The sequence below is a fragment of the Crocodylus siamensis genome, chromosome 7 (genome assembly GCF_052110815.1).
Source record: "Crocodylus siamensis isolate JL-2025a chromosome 7, ASM5211081v1, whole genome shotgun sequence".
Taxonomy (NCBI): domain Eukaryota; kingdom Metazoa; phylum Chordata; order Crocodylia; family Crocodylidae; genus Crocodylus; species Crocodylus siamensis.
In genome coordinates, this window is record NC_143401.1 from 52848548 (window position 1) to 52870154 (window position 21607).

At 41.8% G+C, this 21607-nt stretch overlaps 1 protein-coding gene across 1 annotated transcript; it reads right to left on the minus strand.

Annotated features, from left to right (window-relative positions):
* Positions 1-12047: 12047 nt before the first annotated feature.
* Positions 12048-19032, minus strand: ATOH7 (atonal bHLH transcription factor 7). The gene has a single exon (XM_090058323.1). It carries the CDS (start codon positions 13258-13260, stop codon positions 12805-12807), a length of 456 nt encoding a protein of 151 aa, XP_089914449.1. The 5' UTR covers positions 13261-19032; the 3' UTR covers positions 12048-12804.
* Positions 19033-21607: the final 2575 nt, after the last annotated feature.

The window sequence follows — 21607 nt, forward strand, 5'->3', positions numbered from 1 at the left end:
ACAGGGGCCAAATGGCTACCACAGGGGCTACTCTCCCTGCAAGGCCCACATGCCCCACCCCAGCCCCTGACTGCTGCCCCACCTGGCCCCATCTCCTGCCAGCTGCTGCAGCCCCCCTGATGGCTGTCCCACCCAGCCCCACCCCTGCTCCCCCAGTCCCATCCCCCACTTGCACCCCCAGGCCCACATGGCTGCCCCCCCAACTCCAGGCACCATCACTTTAAAAGGAAAAAGAAAAAAAAGTAAAAAAAAGCCTCTACTTACCCTTGAAGCAAGGCTGGGGGCAGTCCAGGGCCTCCTGGCAGAGCACCCCCCAGGCAGCACAGGGCAGCAGGAGGCAGGAGGGCCTGGGCTGGGGCCTCTGGGGCTGTCCCTCTGTCCCACAGCGTGGGAGGAGCCCCAGTGAGACAGACAGCAGCTACAACTGCTGGTAAGTGCCGGAGGTTGTGATTTTTTTAAACTATGGGGATGCTGGGGTGGGGGGGAAGGTATCAGGCAGGGCAGAAAAGTGATCGGTGGGGTTGGAGGAGCTGGTGGGGGCAGGAAAGTGATCAGGGGGCAGGCAGGGCAGAGATTGGGGGGCTGGGGGAGTGGGCAGGACCAGTGGGAGACCCCCCATGGTCCCCTCCCCCCTCCTCCAACCCCCCGACCCCTTACTCACCGGCACTGGAGCCCTGGTGCTGAACACGAGGCCTGACAGGCCACACGTTTCAGCACCAGGGCAAGGGGCCAACCACAAAGATGCTCTGGCAGCCAGAGCATCTCTGTGGAAGACCCAGCCTCCAGTTGCCTCAGGGCATGGTCCATGCCCTGCCCTGCTTTTTTAAACTTCGGGTTTTTTAGACCCCTGGACATCTAGGGGTCTAATTTTCTCCCCACATTGCAAACTTGCAGCACAGGGAACATTTTTTCATTCCCACACATCTCTTGCCCCATCTCAAAAGGGTTTGTGCAGAAAATTCAGGTACATTAAATGCATGTATAGATGTACCCACTGTGAGCAACACACAGGCCAACCATGAGTATATTTGAAAATCCCATTCTACATGTCCCACCTATAACAGAAGGGTATCTAGTTTTCTGCCAAGCAATTTTTAAAGACTGGATCTTGTCATTAACGACATTTCCTAAATAGATCATCCCAGAACCTATGCTTTCTTGTGCAGTAGAAGCATAAAATCTAATTTTATGGCACTTTCTCCTGTAAGCCACTGGGATCCAGGTCTTATAACTCAGGCTGGGGATGTAATGTACAGATGTACACTACCCAAAGCAGACAATTAATAACATTAATGTAGCACTGTATATGGCTAATGTACTGTTTAACATATAAATAATCCTGTGAAGTAGGTGAGCTATTTATTCATTGTTAATTCTCAGAATACATTTATAAAGCATGTTTCCGCTTTAGAAAATTCCTGGAGAAAAGGCCAGAAAGCTCTTTCACTGGACCTCAGCACAGGAGCTGCTACTAGATATAAGGAATGACATATTATAAGCAAGCTGATTATAATAAGTGGCTGTTACATCATGAAATGGGATTCAGGACTAGTGTTAAAAGGACTGACACAATAACTCATTTGATGAATGACAGAAAGTCTTTATTTTCTACAAGAATTCAGTGTTAAATGAGCCTAAAGCAAAGCAAAGTCCAGCATTTAGCTGTAGAAGTGATAATATCTTACCAATTACAGGCAAAAAAGACAGTCTGTTTCCTGACAGTTTCTCAAGGTGAGGATCCAGCCACCCTAACCAACCCTATCCAAACACCCTCATCGGATAGCCAAAGGCCAATGTGGTACCTATCTTCAAGAAAGGGAGAAAAGTGGATCTGGCTAACTATAGGCCCATCAGCCTGACTTCTATCCTGGGGAAGATCTTAGAAAAGTTTATTAAAGGGGCCATCCTTAATGGACTGGCCGATGCCAACATCCTGAGGGATAGTGTGAGAGAGCCCCAGCCCCGAGCAGCCCCGGGAGCAGCAAAGCGGGTGCCGCCGCGGCAATAAATTGCCGGCCACTACGGAGCGTGGGGTGTGGTACAGGCAGTGCAGGCGCGGTGGGCCCAGCACCGCACGCAAGCCACCGAGCGGGCCTGGCTACGGGGATGAGTCCCTCGCTGGCCCTCAGGGCAGGAGACTCAATTACCTCTCCCAGTGTGCGGCGGCGCCAGCGGGCACAAAAGCCGCACCGGAGCGGAGAGGAGAGGGACCAGAAGGGCCGGGATGGGAGCGGATCCCCGGCGGAAGCCCGGAGCGGCGGAGGCTTGCCAACACGCGCCCTGCCTGCGTATTCTGGGGAAAGGGTAAGGCCCCGCAGGGGCAAGGCACCAGAGGCGACAAGCCCCAAAGTCATTGGAGGCGGTTGTAAAGGCTGGGGGCACCTCGCCCCAGCTGGAGGCCGCTTGGCCAGTAGCCAGGAGAAGTGGGCTACGGGCCTCAGCCACAGTGCGCTGGGGGCAGAAGGCGGAGCCGCCCAGACGGGGCAAGCACCCTACGGTGGCAGACGGCTGACCCCAACAGGGAGACGAGGGCCTCCTGAAAGAGGAGAGTGGGACTTGAGGGGAACCGGCAAGCACAAGGGACCCGGAGTCAGACGCCCCGTGGTGGGACTGGCTGTTCGGCTTGCGGGTTAATAACTTTGTATTTTGTACACGAGGCGTGGCCCCCCCCTCACCCGAGGGGAGGCTGGGAGGGCAACCCGGACTTGTACCTGGAGGCCCGGGTGAGGGTGTAGGGGAGGAAGGAGCCCTCAAGGATCTCGGACTTGAATCGACTGGAGGTCCCACTTCCGGACATGCACGCGTCATAAAAGACACACTGAACCAAGGAACCACTGAAGTTGTGGCAGGCAGATCTGGCACGGGCATCCCTGGAGTGAGGGCCCCCAACCTGGAATTAGTGGACAACCATACACAGATGACTGAGCGATTGAACTCGTTGATGGGCACGTCAACAGATAGCCAGCACAGGTTTGTTGTGGGTAGGTCTTGCCTGACCAATCTCATTTCCTTTTACAACCAGGTGACCTATCACCTGGACAAGGAGGAAGAGATTAACGTCGTATATCTTGACTTTAAAAAAGCCTTCAATCCAGTATCTCATGATCACCTCTTGGCAAAACTGGCTAACTGCGGCCTCAGGTCCACCACGATCCACTGGCTGGGGAACTGACTCCATGGTCAGACCCAGAGGGTTGTGGTTGACGGAAGTCAATCGTCGTGCTGCCCATGACCAGTGGGGTCCCTCAAGGCTCTGTCCTTGGACCTATTTTGTTCAACATCTTCATTAATGATGTAGACATTGGTATCAGTAGCAGACTGGCCAAGTTCACTGATGATACCAAACTCTGGGGTAAAGCATCCACACCTGAGGACAGGAGGGTGATCCAGGCTGACCTAGATAGGCTCAGCAAGTGGGCGGATGAGAACCTGATGGTATTTAACACCAAAAAATGCAAGGTTCTCCTGCAGCATGCTTATAGGCTCGGCAGTGCTACGCTGGTTAGCACTATAGAAGAAAGAGACTTGGGGGTCATCACTGACCACAAGATGAACATGAGCCTGCAATGCGATGCTACAGCTAGTAAAGCAACCAAAATGCTGGCTTGCATCCAGAGATGCTTCTCAAACAAATCCCTAAACGTCGTTCTCTCCTTGTACTTGGCCTTGGTGAGGCCGCAGCTGGAGTACTGTGTCCAGTTTTGGGCTCCACAATTCAAAAAGGATGTGGAGAAGCTTGAGAGAGTCCAGAGAAGAGCCACAGGCATGATCAGAGGTCAAGAAAACAGACCTTATGATGAGAGGCTGAGAGCCATGGGGCTCTTTAGCCTGGAAGAGCACAGGCTCGGGGTGATCTGATAGTTTCATAGTTTCTAGGGTCGGAAGGGACCTGAGTAAATCATCTAGTCCGACCCCCTGCCATGGCAGGAAAGGGTACTGGGGTCAAACGACCCCAGCAAGGTGTACATCTAACCTCCTCTTAATGACCACCAGGATAGGAGCCAGCACCCCTTCTCTTGGAAGTTGGTTCCAGATCCACCTATAAGTTTATAAGGGGTGTTCACCAGGATCTGGGGGAATATTTGTTCACCAGAGCACCCCGAGGAGGTTATCCATTTCTACTAAGTTGGAACATATCAGGAAATTGATTAACAGTCAGGAAAAATGCAAGGTTTTTGAGGAGCCATCCTTGGAAGATCAAAGGAACCATTGAGACAAAACCAGAAAAAATTAGGAAGAGACACCTATCAGAGCCCATATGGAGAATGTCTCTTCCTGCACATAAACAGAGGTTAATTGCAAAAGAAATATTTACCATACTAATTAATCAAGGATAGATATTTTACACAATTACATACCAGGCAAATATGATCCTTCTTAAAATCATTGAAAATATAGTAAGGTAAGTTGGAAGTGATATCTCATTATTTCTTTTCAGAAGATCCAGCCACAAAATTCACATCCCCTTGTACTATGCAATTGTCATCAGTATTTCGTATATTTTGTGAGTAGTCTTGAGTTTCATAGTTATCAGTGGCAAACAAAATTATTCAAGCCATCTACATTTAAGGAGTTCTTTAAAAAAAATTCCTAACCACATTTTCCCTGCCCCATCTTAAGTCAAGCATATCTCAGAAGTCTGCCTGTGACAGACCATCCCAAGAAAGGTCTGTTCCAAAGGCTTTTTAAATCAATCCATATAACTTTAAAAAATGATGAGAAACAAAGCTGGATGATTTTCCTCTTTGAGGAGAGATCCCTCATTGAATTACAGCCCTCTAAATCCAGAGTTTGCTTCAGCCCAGAACTATAGAAATGCCACCTGGAGCTACATCTGAGGGATCTCCATGGTGAAGAAAGGGAGGCTTCTGCTTATTCTGCACCTGGGCCTCAGTGTTTACTGAGGTTCACTCTGAACCTCAGGCCTTACACGGAGTTTACAGTATACCATTGTCTCTCTAACCAAAACTGCTACTTTTACAGAGGAACCAGGAATCTTATCCTACAAGTATGTCCAGAAGGAAACCCTGGAATGAGGTTTGAGCATATTAAGAACAAGCATCTATTTTACAGGTGTCTATAATTTGTGAGGTTAGCTAATGAAAGTGTATTTAGCAGTATCAGACATACTTGCTAAAACAAGTCTTTTTATTTTCACTGCTTTTACAATGGCACAACTGTCCTGGCAGTTCAGTGGAGCTGCCTAGGTTTACACTGCAGTAAATAGGGTCAGAAGCTATATCAAAAGTTATATAAGCACAGTCTTTGGGATAATAAAAGATAGGACACTGGGTACACACCAAGATCTATGCATTTGGGCTACCACATCAAAAGCACTACCAAAGTCAATAGGGATAGGTGTGGACGCTGGGGCCTGACCACATGGAAGCTGGCATAGGACCAAGGCCTAAATTACTACTCAACGGCTACTCAACAGCTTATGCAAGGTCACCTGGTTGTTAAGTTTCCAGTTTGCTAAAAGCCATCACCCACACTTGGCAATCCTTGATAAAGCAACCAAAATATTTATGAACAGTCATTGATTTGAGGTATCCGACTTGAGACACCTTGTCCAGTTCCCAGCAATGCAGCTCTCCATTTTTTATGGTTTTGTGGATAAATGAAATGTTTGAAAAGTCAGGCTTCCAGCCCAACCAAAGAGCACAGTATTCACAAACTGTAGACCAACAGCAAGTCACACTGCTGCCTACTGCACTATAGATGAAAGTAATAGAGTTGTAGTGTTGTAGCCATGATAATCCAGGAAACATATGGGAGGCAAAGGTTTTTATTGTGATATTTTTGATCGGACCAACTGTATAGTTGAAAGAAATGTTGGAGAAGCTTTTGGGCATGGGGGGCATTTTTACACATGATTGCACCTTAGCACCGGGTTCTTTTAAAAGCACCTGGTACTGTGGTGCATCATGCATTTGTATAAACAGTGAACTGTGCATCAGGCACTGAGCAAATGGTAGTGGCACGCTTTTGAACTAAAGCACACTGAAGGTGTTTTAGATCAAAAGAACACCACTGCCATTTTTTCAGTGCTGACACACATTTCACCATTTATACAAATGCATACGACGCAGCACTGGGCACCTCAGCTTGTGTGCGGAGGAGACTTATACATATCATATGCACATGTATAAGTGCCCAAAGTGCCTCTCTTCAGGTCTCGGCAACAATCCACTTTACAGATTTTCTAGATAAGAGACATCCCAACTTCGAGCCTAGCACTGTTTCACCTGAAGGGGAAGAAACAGCAGAACAAAACCACCTCAAAGTTATACTTATTTAAAAAAGGACTTTTTGTTAGTAATTATTATTAATGGAGTCTACCTGGCCCAAGGATTCCATTACATTTTGAACTTCCACTGGCACCGTCAGGACTAAAAGGATGGGGATTTTAACCTTCTTACGCTGTAGCTCAATGGTAGAGGTGGATCCAGTGGCCTAATTCATAATATGTTTGCAAGCTATCCATTGCACAGAAGTGCTTTTCAGGAGATTGTGCATTTAATTTCTCAGTATTTTTTGGCAATAGGATTGTGGGACTTTGATCTTTTATATTGGCTTTCTCTTCCCTTTATAGGCTTAATAATGGTATCATATAGTAATTCACTACATACTGCTTCAGTATTTTTATGCTTAAATCTATAATCTATTCCACTGGATGATAAATGAGAGCAGCGTATGGAAAAAATGGAACAGAAGAGATGTATATTACTTATTTTCTACACTCATTATGTATGGAACGTAGGATACAGGAAGGAGCATCTCATAGGCCATCAAATATAGTCCCCCATACTAGCAGGCACCCAGTTCTCCAAAACGATCCCCAGAATGTCTACTCTGATCCCTCTTGCACACCACAGCCCCTAAACATTCTATTAAAAAACCTAGAATGTGCCATGAGTAAAGATCAGAAGAGTCAAAGACCCTGTCAGTGCTTTACCAATGCACAGCCAGGAAATTTCCCTCAGATGATCATAGGAAGACCACACACTATAGCACAGGTGCAGAGAAAAAAAAATGACCCTCCATATCTGACCTGGGAAAAAATCCCTCCCTGACTGAAATTTGGCAACTGATTTGACTCAGAGTGCCAGCCAGGCCAGACAAATAAAATAGGCACCTGAGAGACTGGTAGTGTAGCAAAACCCACAGTTTTTCTTGTTTTTTTATTTTAAAATACATTCCCTCCCCTTCCCCAACCATTTCTGACTAGTTCTCTCCTTCTCTGTTCCCTATAGATAAGTATAAGTGAGCTAAGACATAGGATAAACTTCAGCATTTTATTTTGGTAGCAAATTGTATTTGTTTTGTTTTTTCTCCTTTATATTGTATAATTATTATGTTTATATTGATTTTTACTGTTCTATATTACTGTTTTACTGATACTATATGATTTAGGCCTATATATGTAAGTTAGCATAAGTCATGTCAAGTTTCCTTGTTGTTTGTCAAGTCTCCATCTTGTCCCCATGCCCTGTTGTGTAACCTATGACTCATACCTATCCCTCCTATGTAACTTGGTTCCTGAATGAATGGGGATAAATGACAGTGCTTGAGAGAGAGTGGCAGTAGGTCTAAAAATAGCTCCTTCTGAATGACCGAACCACCAAAACCAATACCTGGACCAACAACCCAGCCCTTGGAACCACCCTCAGCATTTAAGAAACAAAAGATGAGGCAACCCACCATTGTGCCAAGGCTGCACATGCTCAGTATGAACACCTGGAACCCTCTGGAACAGGACTGACATTGCCTGGATATGCCCTCCCCATAGGAGATCATAGGTAGTCTGCCCCATAAAAAGGGGTAGTGAAGACTGATTCCTTGGTATGCCCTTTCCATCTGAACCAGCGCCATGCCACATCACCTAGCAATGACCTGGTGTGGGGACTCCAGATTCTTGACCACCTGGGTGACAGTGATCATCGCCTACCGGAATTCACCATACAGCGCAGGGTGTCAAGGGCCTGCAGTAAGGCAGTAGCCCTTGGCTTCAAGAGGGCCAACTTCAATGAGTTGAGAAGATTGGTAGGAGAGATACTGGGGTCCTGGAGAGTTGGGGAACTGGGTGTACAAGATGAGTGGTCGTTCCTTAAGGAGATGATCCTCCATGCCCAAGAGGTGACAGTCCCAATGAAAATCAAAGGGGGCAAGAGTACTCAAAAGCCCCCGTGGCTCACCAAAGGCATTCAGGAATGCCTGAAAGCCAAAAAGAGGCATACACCCAGTATAAGGGAGAGGCCATCACCAAAGAGGAGTATACCTCCGCCACTCAGGCTTGTAGGGAGGCTGCTAGGAAAGCTAAGGCAGATACAGAACTAGGGCTAGCATCAAGGATCAAGGACAACAAAAAGCCCTTTTTTAAATAGATGCCCCCCACCCAAGGGTGTTAAGGGAGCTGGCAGGGGTCATCGCGGAGCCCTTGGCCTGGCTGTACGAGCATTCGTGGTCATCTGGCCAGGTGCTGGGGGATTGGAAACTAGCTAATGTGGTCCCCATTTTTAAGAAAGGGAGGAAGGAGGACCCAAGTAACTATAGACCCATAAGCCTCACCTCAGGCCTCGGGAAGATCTTGGAGAAAATCGTCAAGGAGCACATCTGTGGGGGACCAGCAAGGGAGATCATGCTCAGGGGAACCAGCATGGGTTCATCAAAGGAAGGTCCTGCCTGACCAACCTGATTGCCTTTTATGACCAGGTAACTAAATCCTTGGATAATGGTGTCACCATGGACATAGTCTTTCTAGACTTTAAGAAGGCCTTTGACACTGTCTCTCACCCCATCCTCATCAATAAATTAAGCAACTATGGCATTGATGCCTACAGTTGGATGGGTAGAAAACTGGCTGATGGGGCACACCCAGAGAGTAGTGGTGGACAGGTAGTACTCAACCTGGTGAGATGTGAGCAGTGGGGTCCCCCAGAGCTCAGTCCTCGGGCCTGCACTGTTTAACATCTTCATCAGTGACTTGGACAAGGGGGTTGAAAGCACATTGTCCAAGTTTGCTGATGACACTAAGATGTGGGGCGAGGTGAACACACTTGAAGGGAGAGAGAGGCTGCAACTAAATTTAGGCAGACTACAAAAGTGGGCAGATGAGAATAGAATGGGGTTCAATGTAGATAAATGCAGAGTGCTGCACCTTGGGACAAGGAATCCACAGCATATATACAGGGTGGGGAGTTCCCCTCTTGAAAGCACAGAGGCGGAAAGGGATCTTGGAGTCATTATCAACTCCAAGATGAACATGAGCTGCCAATGCCAGACTACAGCCAGCAAGGCCAGCCATACCTTGTCATGCATCCAAAGGTGCATCTCAAGCCAGTCCAGAGAGGTGATACTCCCCCTCTATGCAACATTGGTCAGGCTAAAATTGGAGTACTGCATCCAGTACTGGGTGCTGCACTTTAAAAGAGATGTGGCCAGCCTGGAGAAAGTTCAGAGGAGATCCACCCACTTGGTGAGAGGGCAGCAGGACAGGCCCTATGAAGAAAGACTGAGGGACATGAACCTGTTCAGCCTTGGCAAGAGGAGGCTGAGGGGGGACCTGATGGCTGTTTACAAACTCATCAGGAGAGATCATCAGCAAATAGGACGAGTCCCATTCTCCCCAGCACCACCTGGGATGATGAGGAACAATGGTAATAGGCTGATGGAGAATAGGCTTAGGTTAGAGATCAGGAGGCAATATTTTACAGTTAGGGTGGCCTAGGGAAGTGGTCCTCGCCCCTGCCTTGGGTAAATTCAGAAAGAGGTTAGATGATCACCTGTCTGGGGTCTTGTGAACCCAGCATTCATTCCTGCCTGTGGCAGGGTGTCAGGCTAGATGATAAGTTCAGGTCCATACTATGAAACTATGAAATACATATGGAGCACTGGGTAACGTGGGGTCCTGGCGAGATACGCTAGGCAATCTGGTGGTTGCACCAGAGGAAAAGGCAGACCTTTTTAACAATTTCTTTGCCTCCATTTTTTTGTGCAGGGACCAGGACTCCCCCTCTGAGATTCAGGATGGACTCAGGAGAGACTCTGACAGGCCTAGGGTTGAAGAGGACCGAGTTAGGGAACTTCTGGAGGGACTGGACGTGTTCAAATCAGCAGGTCCAGATGCTCTCCACCCCAGGGTGCTGAGGGAATTGGCAGGGGATATCAAGGGGCCCCTGGCATGGCTTTACAAGCACTTGTGGTGCTCTGGCCAGGTGCCAGACGACTGGAAGAGGGCAAATGTGGTCCCCATTTTCAAAAAAGGGAGGGAGGAAGACCTGGACAACTATAGGCCTTTTAGCCGTACTTCAATCCTGGGGAAGCTCTTTGAGAAGATTATCCAGGAGCACATCTGGGAAGGACCGGCAGAGGGGACGATGCTCAGGGACAACTAGAATCATTGTTATAGACTAATATTACCCCTATATTTATCCTTGAGAGTCATCCCATTTATCTGCAGAAGGCTTAGGACAACTTTCAGCAAGACCATTCATGCTGCTTCACATGCCATGCAATCTCATAATGTATACTGGAGCAGTGCCTATAGGTTCCCCCACTAGGATGAGGACTAGGGGATGCGGAAAGTGAAAGACACTGCTACTGCCCAGCATTTGTTTGGATCACATGACAGCAAGCCAGCACAGCATTTGATTCACAATAATCCCCTACATTTTGATAAACCTTCAATCCGTCCCTCAGTGTCTGGCATTTACTTGACAATGTGATGCAATAGTCGCTGGCCAGGTTTTGCCTAATGAAGGGAATGAGCATCACAATCTGTAGTGGACCTGAACTTCCCTGGAGAGCATAACTAGGCCCTCTGCACAGAAGTGACGCTTTCCTTCTTGATGATTTATATACGGAAAAAGGCAATCTAATTCATGAGAAGTAAAGAACATTTTTTTAGTGAGAGAAATTGAAAAGAAGATTGTTACATGCAGCTACAACATGCCAGGATCCCAACATTTTCAAAAAAAAGTTATTCAGTTATTCTTTTATGTCCTTAGCACAAGCTCATGAGAGCCCATTCCCGCTGCCTTTACTCCCATAAGACTTCCAGAGAACCAGATTCAACCTGTAAAGGCCCAATGACTCCTATAAAAATCTGTGGAGCTGCAGGGTAGGGACTAAGTAAAATTTTGCTCACTGATTTGAATTAAAGTTCTGCTGGACTACAGACCACAAGATCAGGCCTTTTGTATCCAACTGTTCTCATTGTTCAGAGGTCACTCTCGCAATAGAACTGAATTTCTGTGGATGTTTTTCCTCCTTTTTAAATATCCTCCAATTGTTGAAAATAACCTCTATTAAAAACTACTCATTTATCATTTGAGAGAGTGATAGAACACAGTAGATGGCAGGAGACAGCGGAGAACCTGCCAGACTTCCCAGCTGAATCCTTACCAACAACTGCTCTGGGATAGCACCCCCAGTACTCCCACACAGCTAATGAAGAGCAGTAAGGAGCCTATTCCTCAGAGTTCCTCAGAACAGCACCAGTGAAAACAGACTTGAGACTCTCAGCCACAGACATTGTAAAAGATGTCTGCTCTCAAACACTTTGTGCTTTAACTCTGAGAGAAACAGGTTGGTCTCCTCCTTGCTCTTGTACCTCAAAATCATCTCTCCTTTCCTTTCTGTCCTCTCCCATATTTTATCCATTGCCCAAAAGGGGAAAAAAACCCACTGCACCAACAAAACACATGCCACCCTTCAAACTGACTGCGCTGTCCAGAAACTGTTATCACAATTTACTACCCTCTTTTTACATGGTAACCATGGTACAGAAGTCTGTTTTTGTGTTTGCACAGCACAAAATGTTCCTGATTGGAGTACCAACCAATGGCGCCAAATGCTACTATTAGGTACTTAAAATTATTTTACTTCATTATTTTGAAGAAAAAGCAATAACCACTGTAGCAAATCCATCAATGTGCAGCTCCACAGTAGGATTCTAACATTTTAAGGCAGCCAGTAAGGACATTTCAAGTAAAAAAAAATCATTTACAGTTTACAAAATTTATTATTGTTTCTATATACCAGAAAAAAGGGGGTTTGTTTGTTTTTTTTAAAAAAAGAGCAATACAGAACTTTCATGTCAGTATAAGCTACAAAATTTAAATCTCTATTTTCATGCAAGTATTTGCCTCTACAGCATATAAACAGACCTGCTCTAACAGCCAGCTTACAGTAAGAACATTAGTACACTTCTTGAAATTAGCTCTGTTCCGAGCATACACGAGACACTGTAAGTTGTATTAAAGCAAACCTACACAACTTTGTCTGGAACCCATATGACAAACTTACAAAGTTTAAGAAAGTTATTTATCTGAGGACTAAAACCCCAATACACATCAGTTATCTTTTCATAGGATCTGTTAGTTTTGGAAACAAAATTGCATCCTCAAAGCTGACAAAAATATTTTTTATATATATATATATATGGGACCAAGTTCATCTCATGTTATTCCATTTAGTAATATCATATTTATTTGGCCCACATAATCCAACACAGTAAAAATTATGCATCTTTTGAATTAAATGAACTATGGAGAATCATCACAAATGCAGTGAGTAAAACAAACTTGTTAAAAGCATTTCATTAGTACAAGAGAAGCAAACGTGATCTTCTTAGGTGCATATTAAAGTTTTCTAAACAAACTTACATAAGTAACATCAGTACAAGAAGCAAACAAGCAAATATAACCAGTATAGTGACAAGGTTACCTTATTCAAGCAGATTAATTCTCACTAACTTTTGCAAAATTACTCATTTGGCCTGCTGAATATTCATAATTAACTCTAATTAGCTATTTGAAAATGTTCAGGCTGATAGCTGAAGATTCTTTGTGCATAAGGGTCACTGTCTGTTGCCATTTTCTGTCCCATGTAAGTGTGGTAGCTCTCCTGATGAAAACGTTCACAGTGAAGGTTAATCCAGTCTCTTTCAGTGCTGTATCTCTCTGCTTCAGCAAGGATTCTAGTTAGAGCCATAATGTAACTTAATGCCATCTGAAGGGTCTCGTATTTGGAGAGTTTCTTATCTTGACCCCATTGTGGAACAACTTTTCTCAGTCGATCAAAGGCTGTGTTCAGTCCTTGCATTCTTCTTCTTTCCCTGGCATTAGCAGCCAGCCTCCTCTTGGCAGCACTCTCCATCCTTTCAGAACCACATTTCATTATACAGCCTGTTCCACTTTTACACTGCATATCTGACTCCAAACCAGAATCCACATTATTTGATTTACAGCTCTTCATATTTGAGGCAGCTTTAAATTCTGAGAGAGAAAAAAATGTGATAGCTGGAAACTGCTGGAGAAATCACTCAGAATGCAGGCTTTGTACCTTCTGTTTCCAGAAGTCAGTGAGAGTTTATTTTCATGATCTCAAAAAAGAAAGTAACAGTTTTCTAGATTAATTTTACAATAAACTCTCATTTGGTACAGAAACAAGAAAGCAAGCTACTGCAGTTTGCGACTGGTCTGATGTTCTTTTCATTTCTTTAAATTTGGCAAAGAAAAATGAACTGATGAGATCTCCATTCTGAAAAATTCAAGACAGTCCATTTAATCAAAAAAGATTTAACAGATTAAAAACACATCTATTCCAACAGGATGTTTGTTTTAACCAGCAGGAGAAACCCCAGCTCATTTTAGGACCTGATATTTTATAGTGATAAACTGTTGCAGACGAAGAAGTAAATCTGCAAGAGAAGGAAAGAGTGTTCCTTCTTTGATTACTGCTGGTAGGCAATGATCATATTTTACAGGCAAGAAGAGGCTTTATAGAAGCAGCAGCCAGAGCTGAACAGGTGGTAGCAGGTGGGCAGGCGGCCCTCTGCTTCCAACCCAGTACCTTCACACCCTGGGAACTACACGGAAAAAAACCCAGCAAAACCCTGATATTACAGCCTTCATCTGTTGAAGTCTTCCAAAGCCCTGTCTGTCCAGCACTAACAACGTGCCATCTGGAGTAGTGTCTGGCTGGCCCCACAAGAATCACAACAGTTAAGCAAAAGGTCTTTTCAGTGAATAATTTTTGGAGCTCAGCAAAAATCTCTCAAAACATAGCAGTTCGCACACTGAGGCAAAAGAAAATGTTTGTTAAAAACTGTTAGGGGTAGGGGAAGTAATTTTACAAGGATATTAGAGAATTAAGGCTATGTAGAAATACATAATAATATAACTTTGGATAGTATAAATCTCAAGTAGACTGGTAATGTCAGAAAAGGTCTAGGACTATCAAACAATTTATTGTTATAATAACAATACAGATATGATGAACATTCTTAGGGAGTGCAATATTTTAGGTGATACTAGACACACGTAATATATTTAATTTCAATTAAAGTGAATTGCTTGACTATATTTAAGCTTTAAGATAATTTAATAATATGCAAGAGAAAAATGTGGACTTAATGCAAATTAATTGAAAATATCTGAAGAGATTGTGATATAAATGCATACAATTACAAAAACACATATGCACATAATTACCCCATAATTTTGCCACTAATACATGCAGTACACATGTACAGATCCACTATATACATATAATTTATGGCATATGAAATAAAGATTACTACATTTTACAAAAGTCTTCAAAAAGTTACAGGAATAAAAGAAGAGCTGAAAAGAAGTTAAAATTTACGCATTAAAAATAATTTGACTGTGACTGCTGAAAGATAAACTTCTGCAACTAATAATGGCAGAGCATTAAAAAAAAACACTGAATGTTGATATTGCTTTTTTGGAGGGGTGGTTGGTTTTATTGCTTTGGTATATCCACAGATTTACAAGAAAATGTGTATGATTTTATGACTTCCTTATGAAATTCACAGAAAGACTAAAACTTGTCACACTATGATTTATTATCTATATTTGATTTCAAGCTTAATGAAATTGGTACCAAGCATTTGTAAATTAGTAATGTTTTCATTAGGGACGGAATACAGTACATTTGCCTAAAACTACAGATCAATTGTTTCTGTTATGACTCCAAAACCCCACATAGTTGTAAACAGTTAATTAATCCCTAGAAGAAGCAATGACAATGAAATGAGGTTGAATAATCTGAAAACAATAGGATGCAATTGAACATCAATAGACTTCAACATGACAGATGTTGAACACAGGCTGTTATGCACAGTTGCTTCTACTCTTAATATTCTGAATCCTAAACGGTCTTGATCATGGGTGGTGATGATGGTAGCAGAGAGTCTATATTATTCTATTATCAAAATGTCTGATGTACTTCTTTAAAAATTGAAAAAAGTTTTAGTTCACATTTTATCAAAAGGTCTGACAATCCTCTATGTGCACTAAGGTCAGTGCACTGAGGAGAACAGGTATGCTCCCAACCATTAAGTTCTCATCACCACGTATTAAAATATCACTTTCAAATGACCATTTGTAATTAACTGGTGTTGGTGCTTTTGTCTAAGACACAAATTTGAAAAGGTAACTTCCAGAATGAAGTATCATCATATGTCTTTCCTAAGGGTACTACCAATTAGATTCTAAAAGATGTTCTGCCTCATTGGATTGTGTTATTGGGAATTATATATGTGCAACAGCAGAAAAAAACCTAGTTTGAAAATTACTACCATTTCAGGCTTCAGCATATATTACATAACCTGAAGATGATTAAGTTACATAATAGTTCTGTTAAAAGTGTTTAATAAAAAGGAGATTTGTGATTCTTATAGGATTTTAACACAAATGAGTACAACAAGTTTTTAAAGTAATAATTATTTGTAAACTAGGAAAATACGGTCTGAATAAATATAAATGCATTTTCATGAGGTACAGTCACTAGTATCTTGAGATCAATTTATTTTAGTGGTAAAATAGTACAGGTATTTTTAGATCAGTAATGTGGGGAAAATTTCCTTAAATTATTATATGGTAGAATTCCAATTATTTCCATTAGCCAAGCTGAGTAGAACCAGGTTTTAAAAAAAAAAACAACTCATAATATGTGACCAGTCATGAAGATTTTTTTTGTTAAAAATAGTGATAAGAAATGCGGAAGTTTTAAACTCTGAAAATTTACCAGAAAAGGCTTACTTTTATATTCAATTCCACTAATGAGCAGAGTTGTGTTGTTGGATTTTCGCCCTTTACTAACAACAGGCTGATGTACATCACCACAATTGGGATAATATGCCAGCTTCACCAGGGGAGAGTCAGCTGTGGATTTATAATTATCCCAGACAGAAGATAAATCTTAGCCTTATTAAAATGTGAAAATTCTATAAAAAACACGCTATGTCCCTTAGTACCAAAAAATAAATTAAGGAATAGATTCTGTCTTAATAAAAACATTTCCCAAGGCTTAAATTAAGGGGAAAAATTATCCTAATTCCATATTAAACTACACGTTGTGCTAATAGTTAGCTTACACAATTTTATGGGAGAGTGCATTAACTAACTATTTAAGGATATTAGTATTTTATATTTGAGGATGTACATGAAACAAAATGTTTCTATCTAAAAATGTTGTTTAATTTTTTCCACAGAAATCTCAGCAGTAAGACCTTGTTATATGTTAACAAATATTGTTAATTTCCATGGCCAGCTGTACATATGAAAAAGAGAGATTGAAAAAAGATAGATCTGAAAAATTCAACGAATTAATTATCGCTGCCTGGTCAATATGGGTATTAAAAGAAAGACAAGACACCGATGAGGTTCTTTTTTGTTTCTTGATTTCTCACATATATTTGGTTTTTCCATATATTTCAGTTAAATCTCAGATACTATTTCTTTCACCTAAGTAAATAATCTATATAAATAGATATACAATCCATAGATAATATTTCCTTTCCCATTTACTTTCATTCATTTTGCAGGGTTTTTACCCTTTGCTCTGATGTTTTTTCAGTCATTTCTCAAATACTTCCTAAATTCTGTGGGGGGATTTATTTTCTAAAGAGTACAGCTACACAGATTTTCTAGTCTGTCATACTGCTGCGGTGATAGAATTCTTTATAGATCCTTAGCCTACTGTTTCTCAAGAATTTCTCTTTAATTTTACTTTGTGATTTCCTAGCATTATCTCAGTTCAACAAAATAAGAAACACCGGAGGAAAGTGCTGCATGTAATCAATTAATCAGATTTCAGTATATAAAAGACCAAAATATGCTGTCAGGTATACATGCATAAATCCAGGTGACTTTAGTGGAGTTACTCAGGATTTAATCTTGTGTAACAAAACCTTATTTTTTGTTTTTTGAAAAGAGAGAATATAGCTAATAATGCTTCCTTCTCGGCGTAGCCATAAGCAGGAGTCATTGAACCTCACTACAGCATCATCAAATAACCACTAATACTTGAACTAAAATGGCTTGCTGCTTGAAAGTAATGTGTACTTACAGTTTCTCTTTCCTACTGAATTTTTGTCTTTGGCATTCTTGTCAGTAATTTTAGAGTTTAGCAGCAGCTCCTAGCATTATGGATTTGAGTTGTCTAGAGCATATGACTAGGACTGAAAACAAACCACATATGTTAAAAATTACCTCCTTGATATCCAACTTGATTAATTAGATTTATCAATGACAGTAACAGACAGTAAGAAGAACTGAATACCAGCTACATGCATTTGTCTGACAAGTATGATTTAATCCCTTTTGTGCTGGGATGCCTGGGCCCAAGCTCTAATTTTAAAGAGAAGTATTGGGAGACTACTAAAATCATGCCACTCAACAGCATCTCAAACTAACCCATCACATCTTGTCTCCTCCAACAGCGTTATAAATTAGATGTGTTAAAGTTGTATTAAGAGAAAACAGCTACCTTACCTCTTTCTCCTGGTCAGAACTAGCTCATTACCTTCCAAAAATCTTTCACAGGTAACCTTCCCCAGGTGAAGACTCCTGATCACTGCTGGAGCCTCAAAGACCATTTAAACTGAAGTGAAAGACTAGTAGTGTACCGGCTGCTCCTTAATTGATAGCAGGTGGGTAACTACCAAAGTATGAGCCTGTTAATGAGAGTCAACTTCAAGTAAGGTTTGACTCAGCTCAGAGGAGACAGGACAGGAGAAGAGATAAAAGCCCATGACCTGGCAGCCATGTGTTTCCGTACTTTGATTATATATCTCGCTTCCCTACTATGACTGAAAGACAACGACAAACACATAGCAAGGATTGAGTGTGAGGGGAAAGAACAGAGCAAAAAACACTCACAAGGCAAGCCGAACAGAACCAGTTCTTAAACATGACAAAATAATCCCTTCCACTAATAACTTCAACTTCCTTAACACCCCTGGACCCAGGACATCCTTTCCAAGCCTTCCTTTGCCCTAACACAAGCACTGAGCTTTGCTATCTGCCCCATCTTTAACCTGTGAAGAGAGCCCCCACCTGGGGAAGGGCTCGGTCACCACAGCCACCATCAGGGACCACTGCTGCTCCCTTCCTCTTTTTCCACTAGAAATTCTCTTTCTGTTCCTCTCGGTCTTACTTCAAACTCGCAAGAGACACTGCTAGTCTACTATGTGGGAGAAATAATGAATAGCTCTGCCACAGGCTGGGGTAGAACTATACCTCGCATAGAACTATTACCTCCCATGTCAGCTGCTTCTGAACAAGAGTTTAATTTTGTTGTAAAGACATGTTTCTGTAATATGAATATTCCTAAGCACTGCCATAACACTAATACCAAAAAAGACTCATTCAGCTGTGGCCCTGCACAGATGATGGCCACTTGTGAAAAGTTTAATTTAAGTGACTTTCCTCACATCATACAGGAATTCTGGTAGACACAGGGTTAGAAACCATTTTTTTAAAGTGGGTAACAAAAGATATTTTTTTAACCTTAAGAACTATTCAATTCCCAAGATTAACCTAGAATTGCATATCCAGAACCGAAAATCTTTATCCTGATTGGTCTAAGTTTGGAAAACCTCCGCTGAAAAGAAGTCTTATAAATAAAGTGTGTAAATCCATTCCATATCAGTGCTGACTACAACACTAGACATTTTCTACAATTCTAATGTTATGAGGTCAACTCTACAACCACTTCTCTCTTTATGTATGAAACATCAACAGATATCCATACACTCCTTTTCTACTCTTGCACAGCCAGTGAAATTCTTTGATATTTCAACTATTAACATGTATAAGCACTCCTGAAACAATACCATGTCAAAGCTAAGCAGCAGAGCTCAGCTTTCTTCATCCATCCTGCAATGTACTTACTTGAATTTAGGATGAAGTGTTCTCCCCGCCCCCCCCACTTAGCCTGGGGGCAAAGCCCCCTGTACTAGATTTGAATGGGGGCCAAGGGGGAAGGCAGCTGCAGTCTTTCAGTATCAGATTGTATGCACCCTCAAAAGGGTAAGACCAGAGAGAAAATAAGTGGGGGGCAGAGTGCAAGGGATCCACCTGACCCCCACCTCAGCCACTATTTTCCCTGCTGTCATAGTGGGAGGGGGATGAATTTAAGACAACCCTCTGATAATTAGATTCTATACCTAGAAAATTATAACAAATTTATAAGATTCTATATATGGAAAAATAATTATTGAGGGGTTGTCTTAAATTCACATCAGCCAAAAAAACTGATTGCTGATGCTGTCAATTTTCCTTATATCAGTGCCGATCCAATATGGGACTGATGCACCTCTAGTCATTAATTGTACTGTTTAACCCATTCACAATATCAATCTCCCAGATTACTTTCAATAGTCATTGGGAGATGGATGCCAATTCTGGTAGACTCCTGACCAATCCTATGCAGAATTTGTTAATCTAACCCTTTTCCAGTGTGATGTGCCATTTCTATTTTTTTTCTCTTTTCTGCGCTATCAAAAAAGGGCTTGCATAGTTTCTGAACGAAGCCAAGGATACACACAAACTTTCCAATAGCCCATTGCTATAGGTAATTGAAGAGCCCTGTGAAGGCCTACCTCAAAACCACTGAAATCATAAGCAGCAGATAAATCTCTCCTAGTTTAACCATGCATTTGTTTTTCAGTTTAAAATGGAAACTGTATGCAAAATACAGTAACTGTGAGGTCAAGAGGGAAACTACATTATTTCCAGTGCTGCCTTTCTTTCTTTATCCAATTGCCTACACATAGTTCAGCAAAATCAGAGTGCCTTCTTGCAGCAATACTAACTGGAAGTCTGCACGGATTAATCCAGCCCTAGGTTAAAAGCCATGTACAGCTGCTGACAACCATTATAAAGAACAATTTTCCAAACCTGTAGTTTTAATCTGATACACTCATCACTGCTAATGTAGATTCCACAGCTATAGAGAAACTGGATTTGCCTTTTATTGCTTTAAACGTGGCTACAAGACTCACCTGAAATTCCTTTTCCCATAAATGCTTTAATTCCACTTTTTCATTATCCATTTTAAATAAATTAAATTATAGAGTTATGCCCATATCCATCTTAGAAGTAGCTAAAATGTTCAGTTATTTGGATCTACAGTTGTGGTTGAGACTATTATAGAAATGGGGCAAATCACAAGGTTCAGTATTCTGTCTAATTTCCCCTAAACTGAGACTCTTCAGATCCCCAGATTCTTGGTGAGGTCCCATTATTATTGTTACTATTTATGTATCATTTACGTATTGTGTTTCACAATCAACAAAATGTAACGATCTCTGTTTTACTCAAACAAAAACAATCAATTAAGAGATAGGATAATGCAGAATATTGTCAGGAAGTGTAAAAAGTCTTCACCAAAGAAACAGATTATAATGAATGCTCTGAAGGAGAAGGAGAAGGAGGGTACTTTGAACATGTGGCATAGGATCCTGTTCTGAAAATATGGGAGAAGAAACCCAGGAAAGAATGGGAGATAAAGATGCAAACCGTGCCTCTGGTAAGACTTATACACACACTTAACTTTATTCACTGAATAATCCCTTTGAAATCAACTACTGAAAGCACATAAAGTTGCAGAATCAGAAACAGGGAGCAATAAGGAGAGAGGATGGAGAATAGCAAGAGGAGGCACTGAATAAGATATAAGGCGAAAAGGAGCAAACAGAGCTATACAAAGGAGCCCTGAAGGTACAAGTAAGGAGCATAAACTTCTGTGGTAGTAGACAGAAAGGCAAATGAAAGGATTCAAGGGATGGTCTGAAAACTAATCTCAGTGGTGATGTTTTGATTAAAATGCAGAAGACCACATAAATATACCACAAATGTTAAGAAATTAAATGTGCAAAACTCAGAGTAATTCCTATGTAATACAGCAATATTAGTTTCAACTAATGGAACTTTTACTTATACTTTAAAATTTACATTAAATAAAATAACCAGACATTAATGTGATTACCTGAATGCTGCTATGGGATTACAGGCCAGCATTACCAATTTACAGCAGTTGAGGACCTGACATTATTACTTTTAAATTGTTTTCATTTTTGTAAGTTTACATCCTCACCCTCAAAGTTGCACTAAAGCAGTTAATGGAGTTTAATTCTACCTAAAATTAATTAAATTAAACCTTCCATATATAACTAATTTGAAAGAAATCTTAAAACCATCAAAGTTTTCACAAACAAAATAAACAGCACTGCATAACACTGACTGCAAGAAACAAATCATGGCTATGTTGTGTAGTGAAATTAATAGGCACA